Raw genomic sequence first — 24429 nt, 5'->3', positions numbered from 1 at the left:
TTATAATTCACCGCACCCCGGGATCGAGCCCACAACCTCCAGACTCCTGATCAGTCCTCTATCACCCTGAGCCATCGGATCTGACACGCCGACCTGCTGCAGCGTCACATATTCTTCTGCAAAAATAAACTATCACTCTTCTCTATAAAGCTCCTTCAGTTCTGACGCGCTCTTCCTGTGAGGTCATCACTATTTAGCTCAGGTGGACGAGCTCACCTGATGACGCATCCAAGATGGCTGACAACAACCTGAGCGGTCACTGCTCGCGTGTCGACAGTTTGTGAATGGAGGACCAGAGGAAACGGGAGACCTGCAGCTAACGTTACCTGTGAGTTACGATGTCATTCAGGGGCTTTTGGTTATAGTCGTTCTGCTGTTGTTGTCAGAGGTGACGCTAACCTTAATCAAGGCACCTGTGGACTGTGTGTGGACTATCTTGCTGTGTGATAATGTACGGTATATTTGCATGTTATGCTAATTTCGTCTTGATTATTGGATACAGTTATATTTTTCCGTTTGTTTGCAAGTGAAAAGTTGGACGGTTTAATATTTGTTTTCTTATTTCGGAGTTGGCTTTCTAACCATCCACAGAGATGCACTTCCTTGCGTTGAACACTAGAGGGCGTACTTCATAAATGATATGGAATAATAGAGTGTTGCAGGGATGACGCGTTTTTGTAGGCCAGCTACGGGGAGTTAAGAGGGGATGTCAGTCTATCAGGGGGGTTCAACACATGCACAGTAGAATCTGGTCTCTCTAGCCGGCTGCGAAATATGTGCGATCACACATATTGATCGATCGCTCGTCTACCGTGACAGCCTCCCTGTGGACTGAGGCGGACTTCAGAATACCTCAAGCTGACATTACAGCCCATTTTAGTTGTCTTCTTCTGTTGGTTCTCAGAGAGAAGACTCAAGGTGTGGGGCGAGGAGCAGCAGACTGGATGGAGACGAGGACATCAAGGTGAGGAGAGATGGACCTGAGAAACAAACCACCATCTGTAAACCGCAACAGTCGAAACACATGCTTCTTATATATGAACGGTTGTGTGTCTGTGATGTGTTGTTTGTGTCTCCATCCTCCAGAAAATGCTGGAGTAGCAGCTGGAGAAGCTGCTCAGCCGCCTCCGAGACGAAGTCCAAGACAAGCAGAGGATGCTGGACCAACCTGCAGAGTAAGAAACACCAGTAAAGCAAAATCTTCTCTTCATCTTGATTTTTCAAATGTTTTAATTGCATTTTTGCCTTTTTTAATAATAGTTTGTGTAGAATGAAACCAGGGGAATTACATAGAATGTTATGAAATATTTCTTTCAAAAATGTCTTTCATAAAAAGTCATGAAATACAATGTCAAGAGATTTGATAGTGTGTCACAAAAAAGTAATGGTAAAGTATATATCATTTAAAATCACAAAAAGGCAAAGTATAGTATGTCATAAAGATTTTCATAAAAAGTAAGAGTATAGTATATCATAAATAAATGGCAATGTATTGTATGTTGTAAAGATTTTGGTATAATATCTCATTAAAATATCAAATCCATAGTAAGTGTGTCAAAAAACAATCCCAAAAAGATGATAGTATAGTATGACATAAAAAAGTCAAAATAATACAGTATAGTATGCCGTAAAAAAGCCATATTATAGTTTGCTATTAAGATATCAAAGTATAGTACGTCATAAAACAAGCTAAAATGATCATAGTAATGTATGCCGTAAAAAGTCCTCAAATTAAAATTGTATTGTATGTTATTAAAAAAATCAACATAGTCCGTCATAAAAATGTCATTCTATTCATTGAAAATGTCATGTTTTTAATAGTCATAATATAGTTTGCCATAAAAATGTACTGATATAAAACGTTGATAACCTTTGTTGTAGTAGTCATACTTGTATGTGAATGGTTGTGTGTCTGTAATGTGTTTTCTTTGCATCTCTGTCCTTCAGAAAACGCTAGCGGAGCAGCTGGAGAACCTCAGGGAGGCTCGTGAGAAGCAGCTCAGCTGTCCCAGATCTCAGACAGAGGAAGCTGTAAGTATAGTTTGTCATACAAATGTACGAATAAAGTTTGCACTCATGAAAACGTTGATAACCGTTGTTGTATTTATTGTTGCAGTAGTAGTAATAATAATACATGTATGTGATGCATTTTATAATGTTGTCTTCTCTTCTTTTCTCCTCAGATGAGTGCAGACTTTCCAGACCAGACCTGAGGACGACGGGGTTTCTGCTCTTCATCCCCGTCGTCTTCTGCTGCTGTGCGGTTACTCTGAGATCTAAAATGAGAAAGTGGGGGGTGGTTCAACAGTTGAAAATTTGCTGTGCCGCTGACTTTTTAATAAACAAAACTTCCATAACCCTCTCCGTTCACTTCTCTGAAAACCCGGGAGGAGACGGACGTCTCGACTCAACCGGGGTACTGGACATTGACGTCCTCACACAGGTGAGGAGCGAACCCGGGAACCCGGGATCCAAACCGGGAACTGTGTCACAACACCATCAAGTCACTCCCGCTTTGAACTGTTCTCTTGGTATATTTGACTTCTTCCTTTGGCTGTTACACCTCAAAAGCCACTGCACCACATAAGGATTGAACCCACAAACTCCTGTCTTCTAAGCAGTCGTCCATCACCTCACGCTATCTGATCTGACACTCATGTGTGTTTCATTGCATATTTGTCTCCTCTGTTTTGACTGGTTGACCTAAACATGTAACGCACTACTGAAGGTACAAACTCATAACCTCCAGTCACTCATAACCCAGCCTCACTTATGTCAAGTCGTACATCTTCATAGAATATTTGACTTCCTCATCTTGGCTGTTGGACCTTAAAATTCACCGCACCCCGGGATCGAGCCCACAACCTCCAGACTCCTGATCAGTCCTCTATCACCCTGAGCCATCGGATCTGACACGCTGACCTGCTGCAGCGTCACACTTTCATCTGCAAAAATAAACTATCACTCTTCTCTATAAAGCTGCTTCACTTTTGTTGTTCGTGTTTCACATGTGTGGAGGAAACAGACTGGACCTTCCTGAAACACAGTTAGGGTTTCATCCTTTCACCTCATGTTGTCATGCATCACTCGTGTCGGAACTTTCACTCAAAAATCTCTGCACCTCACGAGGAGCGAGCTCATGAACTCAGGTCTTCTGAGCAGTCTGCTAACTGACTGAGCTGTTTGGTCACACCGCCTTCACTCAGCTCTGAAACACAGAAAACCTCTGCAAAAAACTAACATTTAAGCTACTTTCCAACAATGAGAGATTGTTCTGCACATTTACAAATAAAACACCAGATCACATTATGAGTCATCTTCAGTTGTGGTGTCTCTAATCGGTGGTGGAAACAGACCGGACCTTCCTGAACCTGAGTCTGGATTTGATCCCTTCTCCTCAGGGTGCCACGCGTCACTCACTGTCAGCTGCTTATCTCGGTGAGCTATCCCTGAAGCTCAAGGCCCGTTTGTTCTGGGCTTTGTTCTCCACACTGCTGCTATATGATCTTCTTAAAATCAAACTTCCAGACCGCGAGTCGAGAACCTGGACGCATGAGAAAACCAGGAATCCTTACCGCTTGACCATCTATGACGTTTTTAGGGTTAGGGTTAGGGTTAGGGTTAGTTAGTAAGAATAAATATTTAAAAATAATAATTTAATAATAATTTAGATGTTAAGATATTAAAGATATTAGATATTAAATAATTAATTTATTATTATTATTAAATAATTAATTATTAATTATAATTATTAAATTATTATTATTATTATTAATAATTATATTAACGTCATAGATGGTGAAGCGGTCACCGCATTCTGGTTTTCTCATGCGTTGACCGTTTGACCATCTATGACGTTTTTAACGCTAATGCTAACCTATACTAAGTAAACGATGTGAAACATGCAAACATTTAAAGAAACACAAGGTTTGATAAAATACAACATTACATACACAGTTAGTAAGAATAATTTAATATCTAATATCTTTAATATCTTAACATCTAAATTATTATGTTTAAATATTTATTCTTACTAACTGTGTATATAATGTTGTATTTCATCAAATCTTGTGTTTCTTTACATTTGTGCATGTTTTGCATCGTTTACTTAGTATAGGTTAGCGTGAGCGTTAAAAACGTCATAGATGGTCAAGCGGTAAGGATTCCTGGTTTTCTCATGCGTCCAGGTTCTCGACTCGCGGTCTGGAAGTTTGATTTTAAGAAGATCATACAGCAGCAGTGTGGAGAACAAAGCCCAGAACAAACGGGCCTCGAGCTTCAGGGATAGCTCACCGAGATAAGCAGCTGACAGTGAGTGACGCGTGGCACCCTGAGGAGAAGGGACCAAATCCAGACTCTGGTTCAGGAAGGTCCGGTCTGTTTCCACCACCGATTAGAGACACCACAACTGAAGATGACTCATAATGTGATCTGGTGTTTTATTTGTAAATGTGCAGAACAATCTCTCATTGTTGGAAAGTCGCTTAAATGTTAGTTTTTTCAGAGGTTTTCTGTGTTTCAGAGCTGAGTGAAGGCGGTGTGACCAAACAGCTCAGTCAGTTAGCAGACTGCTCAGAAGACCTGAGTTCATGAGCTCGCTCCTCGTGAGGTGCAGAGATTTTTGAGTGAAAGTTCCGACACGAGTGATGCGTGACAACATGAGGTGAAAGGATGAAACCCTAACTGTGTTTCAGGAAGGTCCAGTCTGTTTCCTCCACACATGTGAAACACTGACAACAAAACTGAAGCAGCTTTATAGAGAAGAGTGATAGTTTATTTTTGCAGATGAAAGTGTGACGCTGCAGCAGGTCAGCGTGTCAGATCCGATGGCTCAGGGTGATAGAGGACTGATCAGGAGTCTGGAGGTTGTGGGCTCGATCCCGGGGTGCGGTGAATTTTAAGGTCCAACAGCCAAGATGAGGAAGTCAAATATTCTATGAAGATGTACGACTTGACATAAGTGAGGCTGGGTTATGAGTGACTGGAGGTTATGAGTTTGTACCTTCAGTAGTGCGTTACATGTTTAGGTCAACCAGTCAAAACAGAGGAGACAAATATGCAATGAAACACACATGAGTGTCAGATCAGATAGCGTGAGGTGATGGACGACTGCTTAGAAGACAGGAGTTTGTGGGTTCAATCCTTATGTGGTGCAGTGGCTTTTGAGGTGTAACAGCCAAAGGAAGAAGTCAAATATACCAAGAGAACAGTTCAAAGCGGGAGTGACTTGATGGTGTTGTGACACAGTTCCCGGTTTGGATCCCGGGTTCCCGGGTTCGCTCCTCACCTGTGTGAGGACGTCAATGTCCAGTACCCCGGTTGAGTCGAGACGTCCGTCTCCTCCCGGGTTTTCAGAGAAGTGAACGGAGAGGGTTATGGAAGTTTTGTTTTATTAAAAAGTCAGCGACACAGCAAATTTTCAACTGTTGAACCACCCCCCACTCTCTCATTTTAGATCTCAGAGTAACCGCACAGCAGCAGAAGACGACGGGGATGAAGAGCAGAAACCCCGTCGTCCTCAGGTCTGGTCTGGAAAGTCTGCACTCATCTGAGGAGAAAAGAAGAGAAGACAACATTATAAAATGCATCACATACATGTATTATTATTACTACTACTGCAACAATAAATACAATAACGGTTATCAACGTTTTCATGAGTGCAAACTTTATTCGTACATTTGTATGACAAACTATACTTACAGCTTCCTCTGTCTGAGATCTGGGACGGCTAAGCTGCTTCTCAGGAGCCTCCGAGGTTCTCCAGCTGCTCCGCTAGCGTTTTCTGAAGGACAGAGATGCAAAGAAAACACATTACAGACGCACAACCATTCACATACAAGTATCATGTCATTTGCAGTTTCCAGATGTGGAAGAACGGTGGTGTTTTGGGGGCCTGTCTCTCACCTTGAACACTTTGTCTCCATCCTGTCTGCTGCTCCTCCCCCTTGTCTTTTCTCTGAGAACCAACAAAGAAGAAAACGAGCTCCTTAAATGTGCTGTAATATCATCTTCAGGTATTCTGAGGAGACATCAGAGATAATGATATTCACACTGAACGTCCATGTCTATTACAGATCATATCAACAAGTTCATAAAGAATTTAAAATATGTATTATGCTTTCAATATTCAACATTAAACACAATGCAGCTGGTAATGAGAAAATAAATATCCTACCTCAGAGCTGTAACACAGAGACGCTGTTCTCTCAGTTGGTCTTCATCACGTCTCCTTCCCAGATGTCATTGAGGCCAAACATCTAAAAGTGTGAGACAAATAAAAGCACTTAACATGCAACACATTCAAGGTTAAAATGACAGAGAAATGCAGGATTTGGACAAACCTGAAGACTCCTCCAGAGTTCCCACAGACAGAGTCAACACCAGACCTCCTGGAAGCGTCTACGATGAAACAGAATAAATAAAGTTGAACCATGTTACAAACACTTAAACAGACCTTGTTGTATGAAAGAAAGAGTGGATATTTGCACTGATACATTATCTTTCAGTTCATTTTGTCGTTAACTATTTTAAATAATTCTAATCAAATTAAGTCATGAAATATGTCGATCTTATTGGAAAGTGGACGTGACTTTGTTCCAAGAGCTTGATTTTTACTTTTTACTACAAAATCACCAAAGTTGTTTACAACTTCTTCTGTGATCAGTGGGCACATGTCACATGTATCACTCAGTATCAATAAATATGATTGGCAAACAATAAAATGTGTCATTTATATAACAAGCAGCTTCATCACTCAGGAAAAACTGATGATGTGACGTCAGTCTTTTTAAAATTCATTCATAAATTCACTTTCAAAATAAACCCGTAAACCGACTAGAGAGGATCATCATATCCGGATGTAGTTCAAGTTGCGCATCCAAGTTGCGCATCCACAGGTGGCGTTGATTTCCTCTGACAATGACAGTAGGAAAAGTATATAAAATTGATATAAAACGCCATGTTTCTTCTTACAATAATCTCTTGTTTACGCCTCACATGATTCAGGTGCATTTGACCGCTGCGTCAATCGTTTATTCACCCAAAACAGTCAAAGTACCAACTGTACGTACGTTAGCATAAGTTAGCTTCAGGCTAGCTTCAAATGAAGATACCTGTCTGTTTGTTTGTGTCCGTTCAGCCTCAGACTAAATAACCCAATAATGACAGAACAACTCACAATAAACTCCAGTTCTTCATGTTGTTCTCCTTCCTCTCCTGCTTCACTTTATCCTCCATACGTCTCTGTGTAGCAGGTTCAGAAGGACTCGAGAACTTCTCCCGTGTGAGGATCCGCTCAAGTTGTCACTCGTGTGCGCATGCGTCATTGGGTCAGTTCACCGGCGAGAGTTTAATAGAGCCTCAGCGAGATGACGCCCGGGGGGGGGGGGGGTGTGTCTTTCATTGTGGGGGTCATTGTACCAAAAACACAAAAAGAAAAGAAAATACAAGTGATTAATAAAGATTGAGGATAGGCTCAGCTACTCAGTTTCCAACATTGGCTTACAGACCATCAATATTATTTTTACCTCTATATATTTTTAGATACATACTGTACATATACACATACACACACCATAGGTTATGCTTCTAAACCAGTCTGTTGGTAAAATGTTTTGTATTCTTTACACAAGATATTTGTTTTTAAAGGGGACTGTTAGTCGCTCAGGCTTGAAGCCAAATCAGTCAAATGTATGAATTAATCTAGAGATTACGATGGTGATAGATCATCCTTTATATATTAAAAAAGGATAGAACTGAATCCCGATACGTTATCAGGATATAAATCTGTGATACAAATGGGTCAAAACACAAAATCAAAATTTAAAACTTTTATTTCAGAACCAATGAAATGGACTGCAATCCATCTGTGCCTTCCATCTTAAAGAATACCAACATGAGCAAAAACAAACGGCAAAACGTGACAGCTGGTGCCAAAGATCACATCACAGACACAGGCTTCAATGGAGGGGACAGGAGGGCCGATAACAGTCTGGGGGGGGGGGGGGGTTGTGGGTTGTGGACGTGTCAACTAGAGTTTTCCCCTCCAATGAAGCTGCCCAGTAGAGCTGTGTGCTGCTGGTTTAGGGTCTTCGAACACAATACAAAAATATGAGCTGGAAGCACAGGATCACTTTGTAACCTGCTATGGCAAACTAACAATAGACACTGTGACGTTAACACAAGAGGCTTCAGTGCTTTAACTTTAAAACTCTATTTAAAAAAAAATATCAACCTACACCAGCTGTCAAGTATAGCGTAACAAATAATACTGTAACATTGTCATCATTTTGTAAATAAAAAAACCAAAAAAAAACAACTTATTTACTCATTTAAAAAAACAAAAACATATGGAACATATTTCCACCCCACAAAAGATGGAGTCAGTTTGTTTGAGCACAAATGATTCATTCATAATACGATTTTAGGGGAAGAAATTGGCCAAACCTTTTATTTGACTCGGGAGAGATTTGCAGAAATCACAATAGCAAGGTCCCTTCACATTAGAACTACCCATAATGCATCTCTGTATTCACAAGTCTCTCCGTCCCGTGAATCCATTGCAGGTCTGCAAACCGTCTGAATTCATTATCACACAGGAGAGCCTTCTTTTGAATCTTGGGTGAGAACCAGATGCTTCACAGGACCCCCAAAAAATAATGTCCACCCTAGACCCTTAACGGTCTCTTGAGATCCTGAACCCAACCAACGTAGCCTTCCCAGGAGCACCACTCAAGGATGTAACAGCAACCAAGTCAAATAGTGACGTTCCTTTTTGTACTTTTGGAAAGGGAGGGGGTTGACCGTCAGTCACCACCGCTAACATTACTGAGGTAGAGATTCGTCCTGGGACAAGGACCGATGTCTTCATAAGCTCCCCAGAGAGGTGCCAGGCCTCAGCTTACACATCTGTACACATCTGTATGTATGTTTCACTCAAACGGTTGGACAGGCAGACAAACAGCTGGGACATAGTACTCGTCTCTCTGTTCCTCCGTCTGTCCCGTGTGTTACGCTGGCTTCCTTTGTGAGCCGGTAGGCAGAGAAAACCATCGATGGTGACTGGGAACCAAACACTGGGACGCCACACAGCTACCAGTTAGCTTATCTTTAGAACACTTCTAGGCTCACATGCTGTCCAATCACCTCTGCATGTAAAACACACACTTTCCCTTTGTTACCGTTGCTACATTCCTTCAACGAAACCCGTCACGTGACAAGTTGGGTGGCTCTTTTCCCTACGAGGGTCAACTCACTTACTGCTATTCCTCATATCCAGCCTGAAATTAAACTTCTAAAATACTGCAGTGTCATTTTTCACATGAACCTATAAATGTAACATTGAAATGACAGTTTGAATTGATTGATTAGAGTGAAAAAAAAAACCTCACAGATGCCAAGAGAAGTAGCATGACTAGCTTGTGATACGCTTCGACATCGATATAGGTTAGAGGCTGAATCATAGTAGTGACCTCATTTATCCCCAAACTCCAGGCTTTATACACAGCCTGAAGCTCAATGTGTTCGACGGACAACTAAAAAGAAGGGCGGGTCTAACTAAAGCAGAGGGAAGTCACTTAAAAACAAGGAGACGGGCAATCATTCTAAACCTTTGCATTCAAGCTGTCAAGCAAAGCAAAAAAAAACAACAACAAAAGCTTTCTATGGCCATGTTTGCTCAAAATAAAATAAATCCAATCGCTTCCCTTTTGGTTGAACAGTTTCTCTTCTGTGCTTTAAGGATCACAGAGGATCTCTGCAGGACAAGATTTGCTTGTTCAGAGTGGCGTCCATATATGGAGATGAGGGGGCGGGACTTTGGCAAAGTTTGACAAGAGGATTTCTCAATATTGCCTCGGGGTGTCGGGGGGGGACGGGGGGGGGGGACAGTTCTGGAGCAGGTACCCCTGAGGCGCTGCTCTCACATGGATTCAAACTCATCGATGCGCTGCTTCGTGTTGCCGGATCGGATCTGACGCAGCGTCTTGTATTTGTCTCGGCCCGCCTTCACGTTCTCCGCGTGGAGAACGTCGTTCTGCGTCTTCATGGTTTCGTCTCTGGCCTCGGCCAACTCTGAGCTCAACGTCTGGGAGAGAGAAGAGACGGAAGGATGAGAGGGCGATGAGGGAGGAGGAGGAAGGATAAAGACGAAGGAAAGACGCAAAAGGTAAAAAGAAAAGAGGAAAAACAACAGAGGGCAAAGAAAATGTATAAAGGTTGCAGAGAAGAGACAGGACAGAAGAGCAAAAATAAAACAAATCATTTAAAATCAGATCGATGCAAAGCCACTTATATACAGCCTCTATGTGTGTCCAATGTGTTTAATATAAATCAGGGTTCCCACATTTTCAATAAAGATCTTGCTGACATAACAGAAATGAAGTCTGATTTAAAAGACGTGTGAAGTGACTCTACAACATACTCACAAAACACTGAACACTCTGGCCCATGAATACCATTTGAATGTTAATGTGATCTTGAACATAACTTGGCCCTTTCAGGTGGCGATGTCATACTTTTTGGGGAGCTCTGGTTAATACAAATCTCTTTGGTTGCCGTGTAAATTCTTCTTGCCATAGCTTCAGTCCTGGCTTATGCAGTAGCCCAGCATAGATCTACAGTCCCTGGAGTGCATTCAAGGTGAGGAAAGATATTCAGAGATTTGATGTACTTTTATCCGATTGATCGATTTATGACCAGTAGATCTTCTTAAGAGCCAGGCTGCAGTCTAAGCCAGCAGGAGTTTAAAGAATGGACAGAGAAGGATGCATTATCTTACCCTTATTTGCCATTTCTTGGCCGGTGTTTCTTCTTTGCAACAAAACTGCTGTTAGAAAATAATATAATCTTGTTGTTATTTGTGAGACATAAATCTCTTTTGGTTAAATTTAAGAGGTGTGTTTATTCAAAAAGTGTTCTCAATTTCGACCCCAGGTTGTTGTCTACATGAGGGTCATTTATCATATATTCGATGGTACTTTTATTTTGGAGATTTAAGTGAACTGTATATTGCGTGTGAGAGTTCATTCGACATTGGGAAAAGTAGTGAGCAGGGTCATATCATTTTGTTATTAATCAAGTGTTAATAAAGCCTTTCAATGAAACGTTTCAGACTTTACGTGGAAGCATTCTCGCCAACCCTGGACCAATTTTTAAAGTCCCACTTTGGCAACCTTGATAACTCAGATACGAATCACCGCTGTCCGCACAATGAATTACTGCACAAAGTTGCATATATTACAGGATTTCGTGAGACTGAGCATAGTCTCCTGGAGCCCCAACCCTAACCCGCAGCGAGAGAGGACCCGGGAAGCGGCGAGGGGTGCAAACTGTGTACAGGCTGGCAGGTCAAGACAAGCTACATTGGACCCTCAAAGGTTTTGGCCCCTCGTTCTCACCTGCAGCTGTTTCTTCACCCTCTCGTTCTTCTGGGCTTCGGTGACGCGCGCCTCTTCACTGCGGAGGTCCAGCTGGCTGACGCCCTCATTGGAGAGCTCTGAGCTGGCCTCGGTGTGGTTGTCATCCTGCTCATCGTGCTCGTTTTCAGCATTGCCGCCCGGAGGTACTGGCACCACAGTCATTGCAGTCTTCAGCTCCTCCTTGGTCTTCTCCAGGTCCTCCTGGGCTGACAGAGCCTGGAGGGCATGGAGACAGAGTGTGAAATATGTAGACCATCGTGTTAAAAGACATGGCTGAACGTCTGGGGACATCTAAAGAAGCCGGTGTTCTCCTGTAATCCTGTACCTTATACTGCCATTCTGAGGCCTCATCGTCTTTCTTCCTCTTGGCTTCCTCCAGGAGAGCGATCTTGGCTGTGAATTCAGCCAGTTCAGCAGCCTGGAGGAAATATAGACCCCGCACCAGAGAATTGTGTGAACAAAGACTTTTGAATATCCATGTAAGCCAGCCTGTAGTTGCTCACATGATCAGTGAACACACACACACACACACACCAGTTGTTCCTGGGTCTTCTGCTGGTCTGCAGCCTGTCTGGCCAGCTCTGCCTTGGCCTCCTCCGCCGTCTGCCTCTCTCTCTCCAGCCTCTCGGCCTCCTCCCTCGCTCTCCTCCTCTCCTGCTCCAGCTCCAGGGCCCGGCGAGTCTGTTCCTCCAGCTCTGTGGCGGGCAGACACACCAACATGTGACACACGATCTCATCTTTCATTTCATCTTCTACACATTTTAGGAGGGCAGCAGCAAAGGGGAATACAAAAGGTACCTTTCTGAGCTCTCATCGTCTGCTCTTCAATCTGCCTCAGCCTCTCCATGAGCTCGTCCTTCTCGCGCTCTATCCTCTCCTTCTCTTTCTCGGCGTACTCTCGCTTCTTCTTCTCATTCTCCAGCTGAGCCCTGAGAAGTTTTGGAATTATAATAATAACTGTAATAATGTAATAACTTTACTTTAATATAGTAACAAATACAGAGGAACGCAGCAAATGATCCTGACCCGAGTAAAGGGCTGGTAACTCCTGCAGAAGCTTTAACTGAACGCCTCAGATAATGAACGTAAAAGAGGAAAGACTGCCCTCTAGTGGAGAACTAGTCGACTACAGCAGCTACTTTTGATTTCCATTGGACTTAAATACTCAAGTGGAAGTGTTTGGATATATATTTATGTATTGTCAAAAGTCAGTGAAGTGTATATACGTTTTCCAGAAGGCCTTTCTCTGACCGAAGGAACAAACCAAATGAAGTACCTCTCCATCTGTTTGTGGTGCTTCTCCTCTCGGGCCTGAGCCTTCATCTGCTGCACCTCGATGGTGTCGGGCTTCCTCCTCCTCATGTACAGCTCGTGGTTCCCCATACACAACGCCAACACACGCTTGTTGATGCGCAGTCGCGGAGCATAGAACACAAAGTCCTACATGAGAGAAATATATCCTTTAATGTGACGCAGGTCAAGTTTCCTCTATACATTAAGAAGAAAGATATTTGTTGACTTTGATATACTTTTAATAAATGGGACACTCACAGGCGCTTTCTTGTCAATAGGTTTGATGACAAACTTTTTGTCATTGAATGAGATGTTTCGAATCTCACTCCAGGGGAAGCCAATCTTTGGGGTCAACCTGAGGAAATAAGTGGTGAACAGTTTACTTGTGTCCCACTCATGTGGCGATATATAGAATAGTGGGTGTTACACCGTTGGTTGTGGAAGGTTTTTGAACTTTCAGCCAGCAGATGGTGCCTAGTGTGAACAGACCATCTTACAGGAAATCATGAGACTGAACACACTTTCAGTTTTAGTGAAGAGTGACAGAAAAGAGAAGTAGGTGGATGAAACTTATCACTTCCTGCCAAGAGTGGAAAGGATGGTGGGTGTTCTTTACTCAAAAAGAGCAAATGGAAAGAAATAAAATAGAAGGGAATAATAGATATTGAGGATGTAGAAACTATCCCTCTTTCCTTCCTTTGTCCCCTGGATAAGAGAACAAGGGTGGCAGTAGTGATGACTTCAGATAACAGACAGGAAGGGAAAAGCAGTGAAAGGAAATGCTACAGGAGTTGTGATAAAATCTATCCTTTCTTCCACAAAGGGGTGAAAAACAGATCTCTGACCAGAGAGGACAGGAAAGACTCTCCTACACCGGACGGACAGTCTTCCTTTCTCCACCTCCCACCCCACCTTTCGGTTTCACCTCTAAAAATAGCGTTGCTTCCGCTAAACCGGGTTAACATTGTGCATGTCATGTTGGCATCGGGCTCTGAGAGCAGTACATAAATCTTTAATATCTATTGGCAAATGGAGCCATATTCTGGTGCAGAGTATCAGATTTCAGGCCACTGCAGTGCTACAACTAAATACAGTTTAAGAACATAAATAAATCAGTCAGTTACTGCAGACTGGCTTGTGAACACATTTACGTTTCCAAAAGATTGTGACAAACCCCAAAATGTCAAAGCTGAACAGTCAGTTGTTCATGAGCTGACCAATACAGTTGAACTGTTCTGAGTGCTTACAATATGCGCTCTGATCTGCACATAATCCCTGTCCTTTGGACATTAGATAACGTAAATCCTTGAAAAATCTATAAAACATATTAAAAACTACACTAAAAATAATCCAAAACACAAAGACTGAAACTTACAGAATCATACTATTGTGTTTTGCTTTGTATTTTTCATCTATTTTGCCAACAAATAAGACAAAAGGCTCTGATCTTGAGATGAGGTTGAGTAAGAACAGACACCTTCATGACGACATGCGTGTCCACACATCGGTTTGTGGCGCGTTGCCTCATAAGCCTCCACCTACTCACTCGTCCTCATGTCTGCTGCGGTTAAGTAATCAACTGCAAGCCACGGCTCTGATGCCCTTGTAATCATGAGATTGTATAGATACACATCAGTATTTATTATTTATCGGGGTTCCCACACTAAACACAACACATAAAAAATTTGAAAAATAAAAGAGTGTTTGAATCTGAAAGCTGAGGACTGAATTTTCCCCCAGAATGCATCACTTATGTTGTAAATAAACTCAACGAATGTGTCAGTGTGTGTGTGTGTGTGTGTGTGTGTGTGTCTTTTGTGTGTCCCTTACTTGTCTTCGTGTTCGTAGATGTTCAGGCCAAGGGCATCCACGCCCAGCCACAGCTGTGTGCCCTTCTTGTTTTTGATCTCAAAGTAGTTGACGCCGTACATCTCCAAGTCCTGAGCAATTTTAAGATATTCCATCATCGAGTCCTCTCTAAAGAGGAGGACAAGCAGGAGTTAGAAGACTATATTTAACATATGTTTTATTAGAAAACATTAACTGATATATAGTTATATGGTTCTCAAGAGAAGAAGAAGGAACGTCTGACACACACCTGAGCATTCCTCGGTGTTCTTCGTGCCAGGTCTGTATCCTGTCCTCCCACTGCTCCTTGGTCAGCTTGTGCTGCTCCAGGACTCTGTGTACACAAACACAATGACTTCACCTCAAGCAACGGTTTCCTCCAGAGGAAATCATTGAAAATTCCAACAGGGCGCAAAACAACATTCCAGGTTTCGACAGGTCTGTGTGTGATAACTCAACACTCACAGCAGAGCCTTATACATTGTGACATATGCTGTGTGTGTGTACCTCTGAGGCAGCAGCCTGTCGTGGGTGAGGTACCCAGGCTTGTGGACATCTTTGGTGTAGTCTCCATACTTGGCCTGGACTGAATACGACGCCAGCAGCACGGCTGTCTCTGGGGGACAGTAGTTCTCATCGTTCAAGATGGCCTCCTTCACCTGGTGAAACAGGAGGGAGGGAGTTAACAAATGGAACTCATTAAATGCATTTAAACTATAAATATTGGATCATTTGAACTACACCAGTGAGTGGCTTCTTACCTGCAGGAAGAAGAGTCTCTGGGTGATCTCCTGAATGAGTTCCTCTGAGACATCCTCAGGGAAGAACTTGGCCCTGAACTTAAACTGCAGAGGGTTCTCCTTCTTCACATCCTGCTGAGTCACCTGGAAGACAGACACAACATCAGCATCCGATCATCTATTCATCAGCATGAAGGTTTGTAATCTGGTCAGATCTTTTGATATATCTGGGGGACATGTGTTACTGGGCTCTCACAGATCATCCAGAGAGCCCTGCATGTGTCTACAGTGACTGGAGGGCCTCAACAAGCACACACATCTGTGCTCATAACACACACAAAGACACACAGCACTTCAATGTAAGCGGAATTCACTACATTTTTTCTGTACCCCCTGCTGCCTCTCACTCCGTCTCTCTCACACACACACACACACTTGTGGAGTGCGACGGGGGTTTTCTCTCAGGCATACTTTAAAAACACACAGACACACTGTAAAAGCAGGGACGTTAAGGCTGGAGGGTGTGTTGGCCTGAGCGAGAGAGGAAGTCTCCAGACCACAGCAGAGCTTCTAGGCAAATAAAGATCCCCGGCAAAAAACAGACACCGACTAATGAAAGACAGATAACATGAGAAGAAAAGCACTGACAAAGAACTAAAAAGAGAAGGAGGTAGAGACAGTGAACGTAGAGTAAGACGGACCTTCTTATTGAGTTTGAGCCAAGTGCTGTAACCTTTACTGTCCACATACTGGAGGCCAAAGAACCAGACCTCCCGCAGGCCAACTGTCTTCACCACCTGACAACAAAACAAATATCAAGTCTTACAGGTGCTAAAAGCATCAGGTTAAAAATGATGTTAAACTATGGGTTTTTTTAAACCCCCAAGACACCTGCAGAGCGTACACACCGTGAGCTTTTAGGTTGTGGTTATGTCACTCACCTGGTCAAAGAGCTGCTTTCCTGTGGTATTAGGTTGGATGGCAAACTCCAGCTCTGCATCCATGGTGGTCACACGGACGTTGATCTGGAAAACACAACAAGAGGTTTATTTTGTTTGCCATATTACACAAAGAAAGAGGTTTCACACGGACAGATCAGATACTGCTGCCTGAGTGTCATCACAAAAGGTCACAATACCCTCAATTGTTTTCTAGTTTTATTGAACCGCACATTGTTTTGTTGAAAGTGACGATTGGAAGCTTTCGGGGCATTTTCTTTAAACTAGTCAGTGGAAGGGACAATTACTGGCACACTAAAATAATACGATGCCTCACTCAGCCTTGAGCTCATTACTATTAGTGCCTTTTTTCTCTAATCTCGACTTAACATTCACTAATCTCCATCATCAATCGGGAAACATTACTGGTATTAAAGCGTTTTTAGCCCCCGCTTAGAGGTGCAGTAAAGTTTTAGAAACATAATACTCAGTGGGTAAAATGCAAAGCGTATACCGGGAAGGTCAACTGTTTAACTCATGCATATTCTAACTCAGGTTCTTCAAAGGGACTGTGTGAAGTTGCGTCTCTCTCCATCTTCTCATCACACACTGCCAGGGTGAAAGAAAAAAAAAAGCTCCACCTTTCAAGGCAGCCAATACCATTGGACCGCTGTTGGGGTCATTAGCTGCCAAAAGGCCAGCAGCAGCTGATGGCACAGAGCAGAGCGGGGGTGCTGACCTCCAAGGCATCTCACATCCTTCCTACGCACACACACACACACACACTGAGCTGTGTGTCGCCTCAGTAGTGGTTGACATCACGGAAGAAGTGCACGGTACAGACGAAGGCGAGACGGTAAAATGAGAGGCGGAGTGCGAACGCAAAAAGTTTAGCAAGAGTGCAGAAGAAAAACTAAACATGCAGATGAGATAGAGAGCAACAGGAAGCAAGAGAGATGATTAAGTTACAGCGAGGTTACTGTAGATGAGCCAACTATACACAACAGGAGGGAGAAGAGACACGGGAAGAGAACACAGAGGAAAAGATCCACTGGGCAATTAGACACAAAACCTCAGGAAAGCTGACTTTGCATTTCTCTCCCTCTACTCTCATTCCTCTCCGTTTCTCTGGATATCCCTGCGATGAATAATCCATGAAACTTGTGTCTATACAGCACATAGCTGGACTCTGACCACAATGTCTCTGCCTCTGCCTCCCGCTCATTAATTACCCATGAAACACTATAGACATCTCGCATGAACACTCCTGCGTGGCCTAAACTACTACTGTAATGTGCGACAGTCCATTTATATCACATTATTTTAAGGGACTAAACCCACATGTTCCTAAGCTAACCTGCTTAAGGCCAAGCTGTATTTTGGTTGGAAAATAATGTGGGCAGCTTCCCGGGAAAAGATTAAGTCTGAAGTGACTAAGTGATTATATTCTGCCTTCAGTCAGGGTGCAGTTATTGTGTTTTGTGCTCTTTGAGACCAGATCTATGTGCCTGTTGCCGATGTGTCTTCCAATGAAGATTCCACAGAGAGATGTACTTTATTTTTAGGCTTAGTCCATGTCTGGGAAAACAACCCACAATGCAATGTATGCCAGCTATCTGCAGGGGAGGAAAAAAAGAACTGGTTCACGAAAAGGATGGCTTTTCAGGCAATGAATGTGAAATGTGTGTTGGACAAGAGTGGAGTAGGTTTCTAAAATACTGTGCCCGCTCTGCAAAGACTAAATATTCCAATACACAACACAGGAAATACGTCATTACTTTATTGTTCTTAGTTACTCTGAAATGAAAAACTCTACATACTGCTGAGAGTGTGTAGTGAGCTTTATAAATGTGAGATGGAGAATTTGTAGTCTTTGTGAGATGCTTTATGAAGGTGAGTCTAGATCACTGATGTCCAATAACATCAGCTGCTTATTCCGACACAGCGCTGTCAACATCATTTCAGTGAGGATATGGTTACATGATAGAACACGAGCTACTGCTCACTAGAAAAAACACAGATTGACTCTGGTTACCTTTGATAAAATGCAGATTTGCAATATTACAAAACTGTCTGCGGCAACATTCCCAGAAAATTAGTTTTTCCTCTATTGCATACATAAAATACTACTACTAGAACTACTGACAACCTGAAGTTCATGTATCAAAAAAGACCCAGGACTCTAAGCACAATACCATTGTTTTCACGCAAAAATAAATAGTAATAAGGACTGCTATCTTAAGGATTGCCACTTTAAAACACAAACAACAGATGGATTAATATGAATCAACTCTGCTACTCCTCATTTCATAATACTGCAGGCTGCAGCTGGCCTTTGCACAACAGATGACACACCTTTTAACCAAGAGGAACTATCAGAAATAGAAAGCGTTGACACCTCCGCCCCGCTTTTCACACCATATGCACGTCCTGCACAATATGATATAACTTGTAACAAATGGGGCAAAACTTTTTAAATACTAGGGAAACATATCATCCCAAACAAAACGTTGAATTAAGACTGTGTTGGGTTCAAGACGAGCTGCCTCACTGACTTTCTGCGATACGAGTCGCTGTGGAGAATGTTGTGCTGAGCTGGGGTTTCAAAGTGACCGGCCCTGAATGTCCCTTCCCCTGCATGTGTGTGGGGCCCGCCTGCCACCAGCGATCAGCTGTTAAACAGTCAACCTTTGTGCTGCATGTGTGTGTGTATGTGAGGGCCTCTGCCAAAACATGGCCAACCCACAGAGCAGAGAGGTGGAATCCTGTGTAGACCAGACGGCCAGTTAATCCCAGAGACGGGGGAGGAGAAGAGGGACAACGTCATGCCGAGGCACTGATACAGCTAATCACACACTCCGATAGGAGACACTTTTGTAAGCCTGTCCTTATACGACACAGTCTGTCTGGTGGCACTAAACACACTGACTGGACAGCGCCACACATTTCCAATAAAGTTCAGTTTCTCTGCCAACATTTTTCACGTTTGCAAGTAGATTGAATACACGTTTGCAGCTCATATAGATCTGGTAACAGATGCTTCACGGCTGTACTTTACGATGCCTCAGCATCTTGTGTCTGCATTTACTGAAAAGTGTACATCACATCGGTCTCACTAACTTTTTCTCCTGTCTCTCGCCACTTACTTAAAAAGGTACAGTGTGTAGCATTTCAGGGGATGCATTATTATTATTATTATTATTAAGTGAACATCTGAGGCCACCAAAAATGAAAAGCCAAAGAGTCTCAAAACCCGTAGCTGCATCATTCCCATTGTGTTTTGTCTTTCTAGATGACCTTTAAGAATGTTTCTAAACCCCCCCCCCCCCCTCTCCATTTCAATTGGGAAGACGAGTTCCCACTCAGACGGGCCCCTTGTTAAATGTGCAGCTGTTAAGTTACTGTAAGCAGTTTAGAGGAGCTTTGCTGAGAGAGACCTTAAGAGAGACGCACACACACACTACAATCAGTAGAGTTGCTAATCTGGCCTGCAGGGCTCTGAGCAGCTGTCTGTCTCTCTGATAACCCCCCTGCTGGGTGAGGCAGGCTCCGAAGGGGAGGAAAGGAGGGGAGAGAAGTAGCGTAGGAGGAATGGCTGCTACCTACCTACAAACATTCATCCTTTGGGGGAAGGGAAGGTGTGTGTGAAGCATCCCTTACACAGGAAAGCAAAATGATCTGAAAAGCTTCCAGGGATTTTACAAGCTACACTAGAGGGATAATAAATAGGAAAAGTGATTAGGGACCAAACATTTTTAAATGAGGTGAGCAGGCAAACAGAGCGCTGATGTTGCCCGGCGCCAAGAAGGCAACTCCTCCCTTCCAATAACTCTCACTGTTTCCTACCTCTTAAAATCCCTACAGAGTATCCCCTGAGCACTACAACGTATTCCCAGAAGCCTTTTCTCTCTCCCTCCACTTCCTATTATTCTCAAATGTTATGTTCAACCATCCGAGTCGTTCCTGTCCTGACAGTCCCTCAGTGGTCTGGTGATAATCCTCTCTCTTCACCTTGCCTCTGTACTTCCACAGAGACAGGATGTTGACATAGACCGGGGCCCCCGATGTACACAACGGGTCCCTTCTCCAGCAAACGGGGAAACAGCCACGAGGGCCGTCTTCCTGTGGGGTGCTACATAGTACCACCTCCTAATGAACCTGCCCCCGGCACACCGATGTTAACTACTCAGCCTCTTGCACCACCACACGGGTAAAGACAGCGACGTCCTAAAAAAGTACAGCCTGTAGATGAAGCTGTCTTCGGGGCTTGCTCAGAGACAGTTTGCGGAGCTCACAGAGACCTCCTGAAAAATGTGACAACACAATCTATGGTCTGTGACAGAGATGTCGCTCTGAGCCAAGCGGCCGGCCCTCCGCTGTCCTAGGAGCCGTTTTGGGATGGTGCCCCGGTGACTCAGGGGACAAGAGGGGGAGGTGGAGGATGACATCAGTGCCTGGCTGTTCCTCTTCTGTAGCTTACCAAACTACAACCACCCCCCCCACCCACAAACACCCACCAACCAAAGAGCCAGACAGGAGATGCGTTTTAAAATCAATCAAGAAGACCAGAGTTTAGAGCTTAGAGCAAGTGGCTGAGACAATTGCCCATTTGAAAATCTCTCATTGTTAATTGAAAACAAGTTTGGCAACTTGCAATAGTCACAGACTCATGCATGAGCTCTACCCAAGTGTCTTTAGAAAGAAAAAGCAGCAGGACAAGAGTGGGACAGCCATGAAGGGACTGCATCAAATTGGTTTTGGTGTTGTTCACATCCCAGGACTCTGGCATTCACTCCACCCTTTAAGCAACAATGGCAGCAGTGTTGCAGTTGCATGGCCTGTGGGTCTGGCACTTCATTTCACACTCTGGCTGTTGTGTACTTGGAAGAGGAGTATGAGGAGTGGGAGCAGCCACTGGGATGAAATACTTACCATCAGCGCTGCGTTTCTCTATACCTCTGTAGAACACAGTACGATTTAAAAACGGCTGACATTTGGATGCCAACTCTCATGTCGCTCCTTTCGGCCTCTTACCGGTTTCGGCATCTTTGCTTCCTCTACTTCTTACACCGGACAGCTGAGAGGAAAAATCCGCCACAGGATGGCAACAACACCTATATCACAGGACCTGAAAAAGCAAAAGAGACACATTTTAAAATCTATTTCACCCTGCATCTCATCATCCCACGCTATACATGTCACAGCCTGGGTTACGAGCTGAAACACAAGCCTGCAAGTTAGGTAATGACCTGGGTTGAACTGCCATCGGATACTGAAATGATCCAGGGAAAACAAGAGTTTTTTGTTATGCGAGCGTGTCACATCAATCAGATCTGGATGCTACACGATGTGGTCTTATGGTATTGTGCAGTGTCACAACCTCAAAGCTTATACAGTGGTCTAAGCACATGAAAAATCAATAACACACCATAACCTGCTGGAACAGCATTAGAGGAGATGCTTTCTGTCACTGGTTGACAGTTTTAGTTACTTTATCACATGTATATATATATATATATATATATATATATATATATATATATATATATATATATATACATACACATGTTCATGAAACTATATAACTATATGAATCCCACCCAGCTACTTCATTTTTTAAATTAATTAATGAATCCACTGTTACAGCTCAAAAAACAAAATAAGATCATTAAAAGGACCCCTACTCCATGTTGGTAAGTTAACTGAAGAACCACCACACACAGTGAGAGTATAATGCTCTCAACAAAATAATATGGTTATGTTCAATAAAAAACATGCAAGGAAGCAAACTGCTGTATCGTTGTGCTTCAGATGGAGACATGCCCACTTGTAGCTTGAGAGCAATTAGCTCGCGTATTTACCCGCCGACAGTTGGCTTCAGTTACTGTAATTTAACCACGTTTTGTATCACACGGTCGACAACAACCGTTACAGTCTTGGTATAAAACGTTAACGTTAGCAGCAACCGCACACCATAAATGAAACTATTTAAATACAGACTGTCGACAACAACCGTTACATTCTTGGTAAAACGTTAGCTGCAACGGCTGAAACTACTTAAATACATACGTTTGACGTGTCAAAAAGACGTGTTTCACGCGGTAACAAAACTCTTCTTTCCAAAATGCTCCTCATGAAGTGAGAAGGTGGCCGTTGAAAGCCTGACATTTTCACGCTAGTTAGTGGGTGTAGTCCACATAACGGTTCTCCTCGCTCATAACGTGACTTACATGTGGAGTTATACAGCCTAAAAAAACAAAAACGTTTGGTCATCATTAATTCACCACATTTACCAACAAAAAAAGAGAAATTGTTACTACGTACGGCGAGCTACGGTGCTTTTACAGGCAGTTTATTGGGCACAACTTCGTACAAGTCGTCCTATCTAACGTGTCGTATACAACATAAATTGGGTGAACACGAGGATTTCCGCTATTGCACCAAACTTGGAAGAGAAACTCATCTTTTAGGGAGAGGCAACTCACCGTGGGGACGAAGTATTATATCTTTAAATTTGATAGGAAAAACTCGGTGTCTTCACACGTAAGAAAATGTCCACGGTGGGAAATCCGTTCTGTTCGTTGTTCCTTATCTCTTAGTTGTTTTTGACGTAACAATTTCCCGCAGAAAACCCGTTGAAGTCTTAACAACCTTAAGGCGATTTGAGGTGCTAGTATCAAGCTAGCCGGAATGCTACGGCTTCCGGTGTTGACTTTAAAAAATAAAAGCCTCCTAAAAGTTTGAGAAGAAGAAAAAAATGATTTATTGACTTTTAACGTCATATTTAATAACCATAATAACATAGTAGTCTCAAATAACAACAATAATTTAAAAAAGTAATGTTAAATAAAAGCATCTTGAGAGATTATGCAACAACCGTGCATCATTATGTTAAAAAACTGAACACAAATAACAATAATTTCACTTTGTATCTTAACAATCAAAGTTAAGACTGCAAGTGAAGTTGCAAGACTTTTTTTCTGCACACCCAAATAGTTTCTCCCAATCGTTATTCATGTTTTAACTTTACTTTGAAGGAAACATGCCTACTGTCCTGTCTTGTTTTCTGTTTCTGTTGCATACTTGATGCAGCTAATTGTGGAGATGTTCAATATGGCTGTCAGCAGCTGAGGAGTGGATGCATGGTGCATTCATCGTGCTATTAGCTGTATAGGGAGTGATTAATATCAGACGAGGCATTTTTTTATAGGCTACCTTGTCGCTAGCAGACTGCATATGTGTATTGGCTTGCCCTAGAAATAGTTAATTTGGTATGTGCAACACATTTGCTGCAGAAAGAAGGGACTTTTGCATCCCAAACTGCCTGAAACAATTATAAATAGGCTTTATATGAATAGTTAATCATAAATAACCAATAATCCAAGGACCTGATGTTGCCTACAACCACATACATACATCTATATCCAATTTTACAATGTAGGCTAGTGATGGTCACCAACTCTTATCATTCCAACTGCAGTTCAAATGTCTCATCGTGCTTTATTTAGATAGTAACAACATCACCTTTAGGCTTGCACGTAACATTTGACAGTCAGGCCTTTTAGTCATGCTTCTACAGCTGATCAGGATCAATTTAGGCCTATAACCTGGTGAAATAAACATTTCAACTTTCTGGCATAGAGCAGGTTTGTTATTGTATGTAAAAGCTTTATTTTGTGCACTTCTTTAGTTCTACCACCAGATGTCATGGTGTCCCTTCTCTTGCTGTCCCAGATGACTTATTGAAAGTTCCTCCGTTTGAGAGAGATCCAGTGCATGGATTTACATTTGTGACATTACCCTGACTCATCATAACAATCCACTCCACACTAGTGAGGAAACTATTTGAAATGGCCAGGGCCAATTTATCAAAGTATCTTCCCACAGGACGAGGGAGAAAAGGAAGGAGGAGGAGACTGATCTGGCTAAAGCTAATTGAATGGGCGGAGCTGTTTGCTGTGGGGACAACGTGCAGGTAAGGACACACCGTTTATATTAGCTATTAAAATAGTGCACACATCATTCACAATAATAACACAATAGAGCATGACGTCCTCTTTGATGCATTAATGGACTGTCCTCGGTAGGACGCACGGAGGCAGCGCCGCTGTGTCAGTAGGCATACTAATTATTAATCTACGGTTCCTGATGAAGACGTGAGCACGCCAACTTCCTTTTTGCATGTTGACAAAG

At 42.8% G+C, this 24429-nt stretch overlaps 1 protein-coding gene and 3 long non-coding RNA genes across 5 annotated transcripts; 1 reads left to right on the top strand and 3 right to left on the bottom strand.

The window, feature by feature from the left end:
• The first annotated feature begins 221 nt into the window (after nt 1-221).
• On the top strand, nt 222-2916 carry LOC306715193. The gene is made up of 5 exons (XR_013767662.1): nt 222-328; nt 905-964; nt 1087-1175; nt 1948-2031; nt 2184-2916. It is a non-coding gene; the product is annotated as an uncharacterized lncRNA (long non-coding RNA).
• A 1898-nt stretch (nt 2917-4814) lies between these two features.
• Nucleotides 4815-5956, bottom strand: LOC306715109. The gene is made up of 3 exons (XR_013767656.1): nt 5905-5956; nt 5701-5782; nt 4815-5548 (listed from the first exon to the last, which is right to left on the bottom strand). It is a non-coding gene; the product is annotated as an uncharacterized lncRNA (long non-coding RNA).
• Nucleotides 5957-6175: 219 nt separating this feature from the next.
• On the bottom strand, nt 6176-7291 carry LOC306715108. The gene is made up of 3 exons (XR_013767655.1): nt 7178-7291; nt 6342-6399; nt 6176-6257 (listed from the first exon to the last, which is right to left on the bottom strand). It is a non-coding gene; the product is annotated as an uncharacterized lncRNA (long non-coding RNA).
• A 523-nt stretch (nt 7292-7814) lies between these two features.
• On the bottom strand, nt 7815-22882 carry LOC306715470 (radixin-like). 2 transcript variants are annotated; one of them, XM_079185855.1, is made up of 16 exons: nt 22722-22882; nt 21271-21364; nt 16240-16323; nt 16000-16095; nt 15320-15442; nt 15066-15217; nt 14809-14892; nt 14541-14687; nt 12969-13065; nt 12694-12857; nt 12216-12346; nt 11952-12112; nt 11743-11835; nt 11397-11633; nt 10778-10825; nt 7815-10084 (listed from the first exon to the last, which is right to left on the bottom strand). In XM_079185855.1, exons 2-16 carry the CDS (start codon nt 21280-21282, stop codon nt 9920-9922), a joined length of 1794 nt encoding a protein of 597 aa, XP_079041981.1. In that variant the 5' UTR covers nt 21283-21364; nt 22722-22882; the 3' UTR covers nt 7815-9919. The 2 variants fall into 2 exon arrangements, with proteins under 2 accessions (XP_079041981.1, XP_079041982.1); XM_079185856.1 differs by lacking the exon at nt 10778-10825.
• Nucleotides 22883-24429: the final 1547 nt, after the last annotated feature.

The sequence above is a fragment of the Pholis gunnellus genome, assembly GCF_910591455.1.
Source record: "Pholis gunnellus genome assembly, chromosome: 24".
Taxonomy (NCBI): Eukaryota; Metazoa; Chordata; class Actinopteri; order Perciformes; family Pholidae; genus Pholis; species Pholis gunnellus.
The sequence above is the reverse complement of the archived record's forward strand: the minus strand, read 5'-3'. Positions and strand labels throughout refer to the sequence as shown.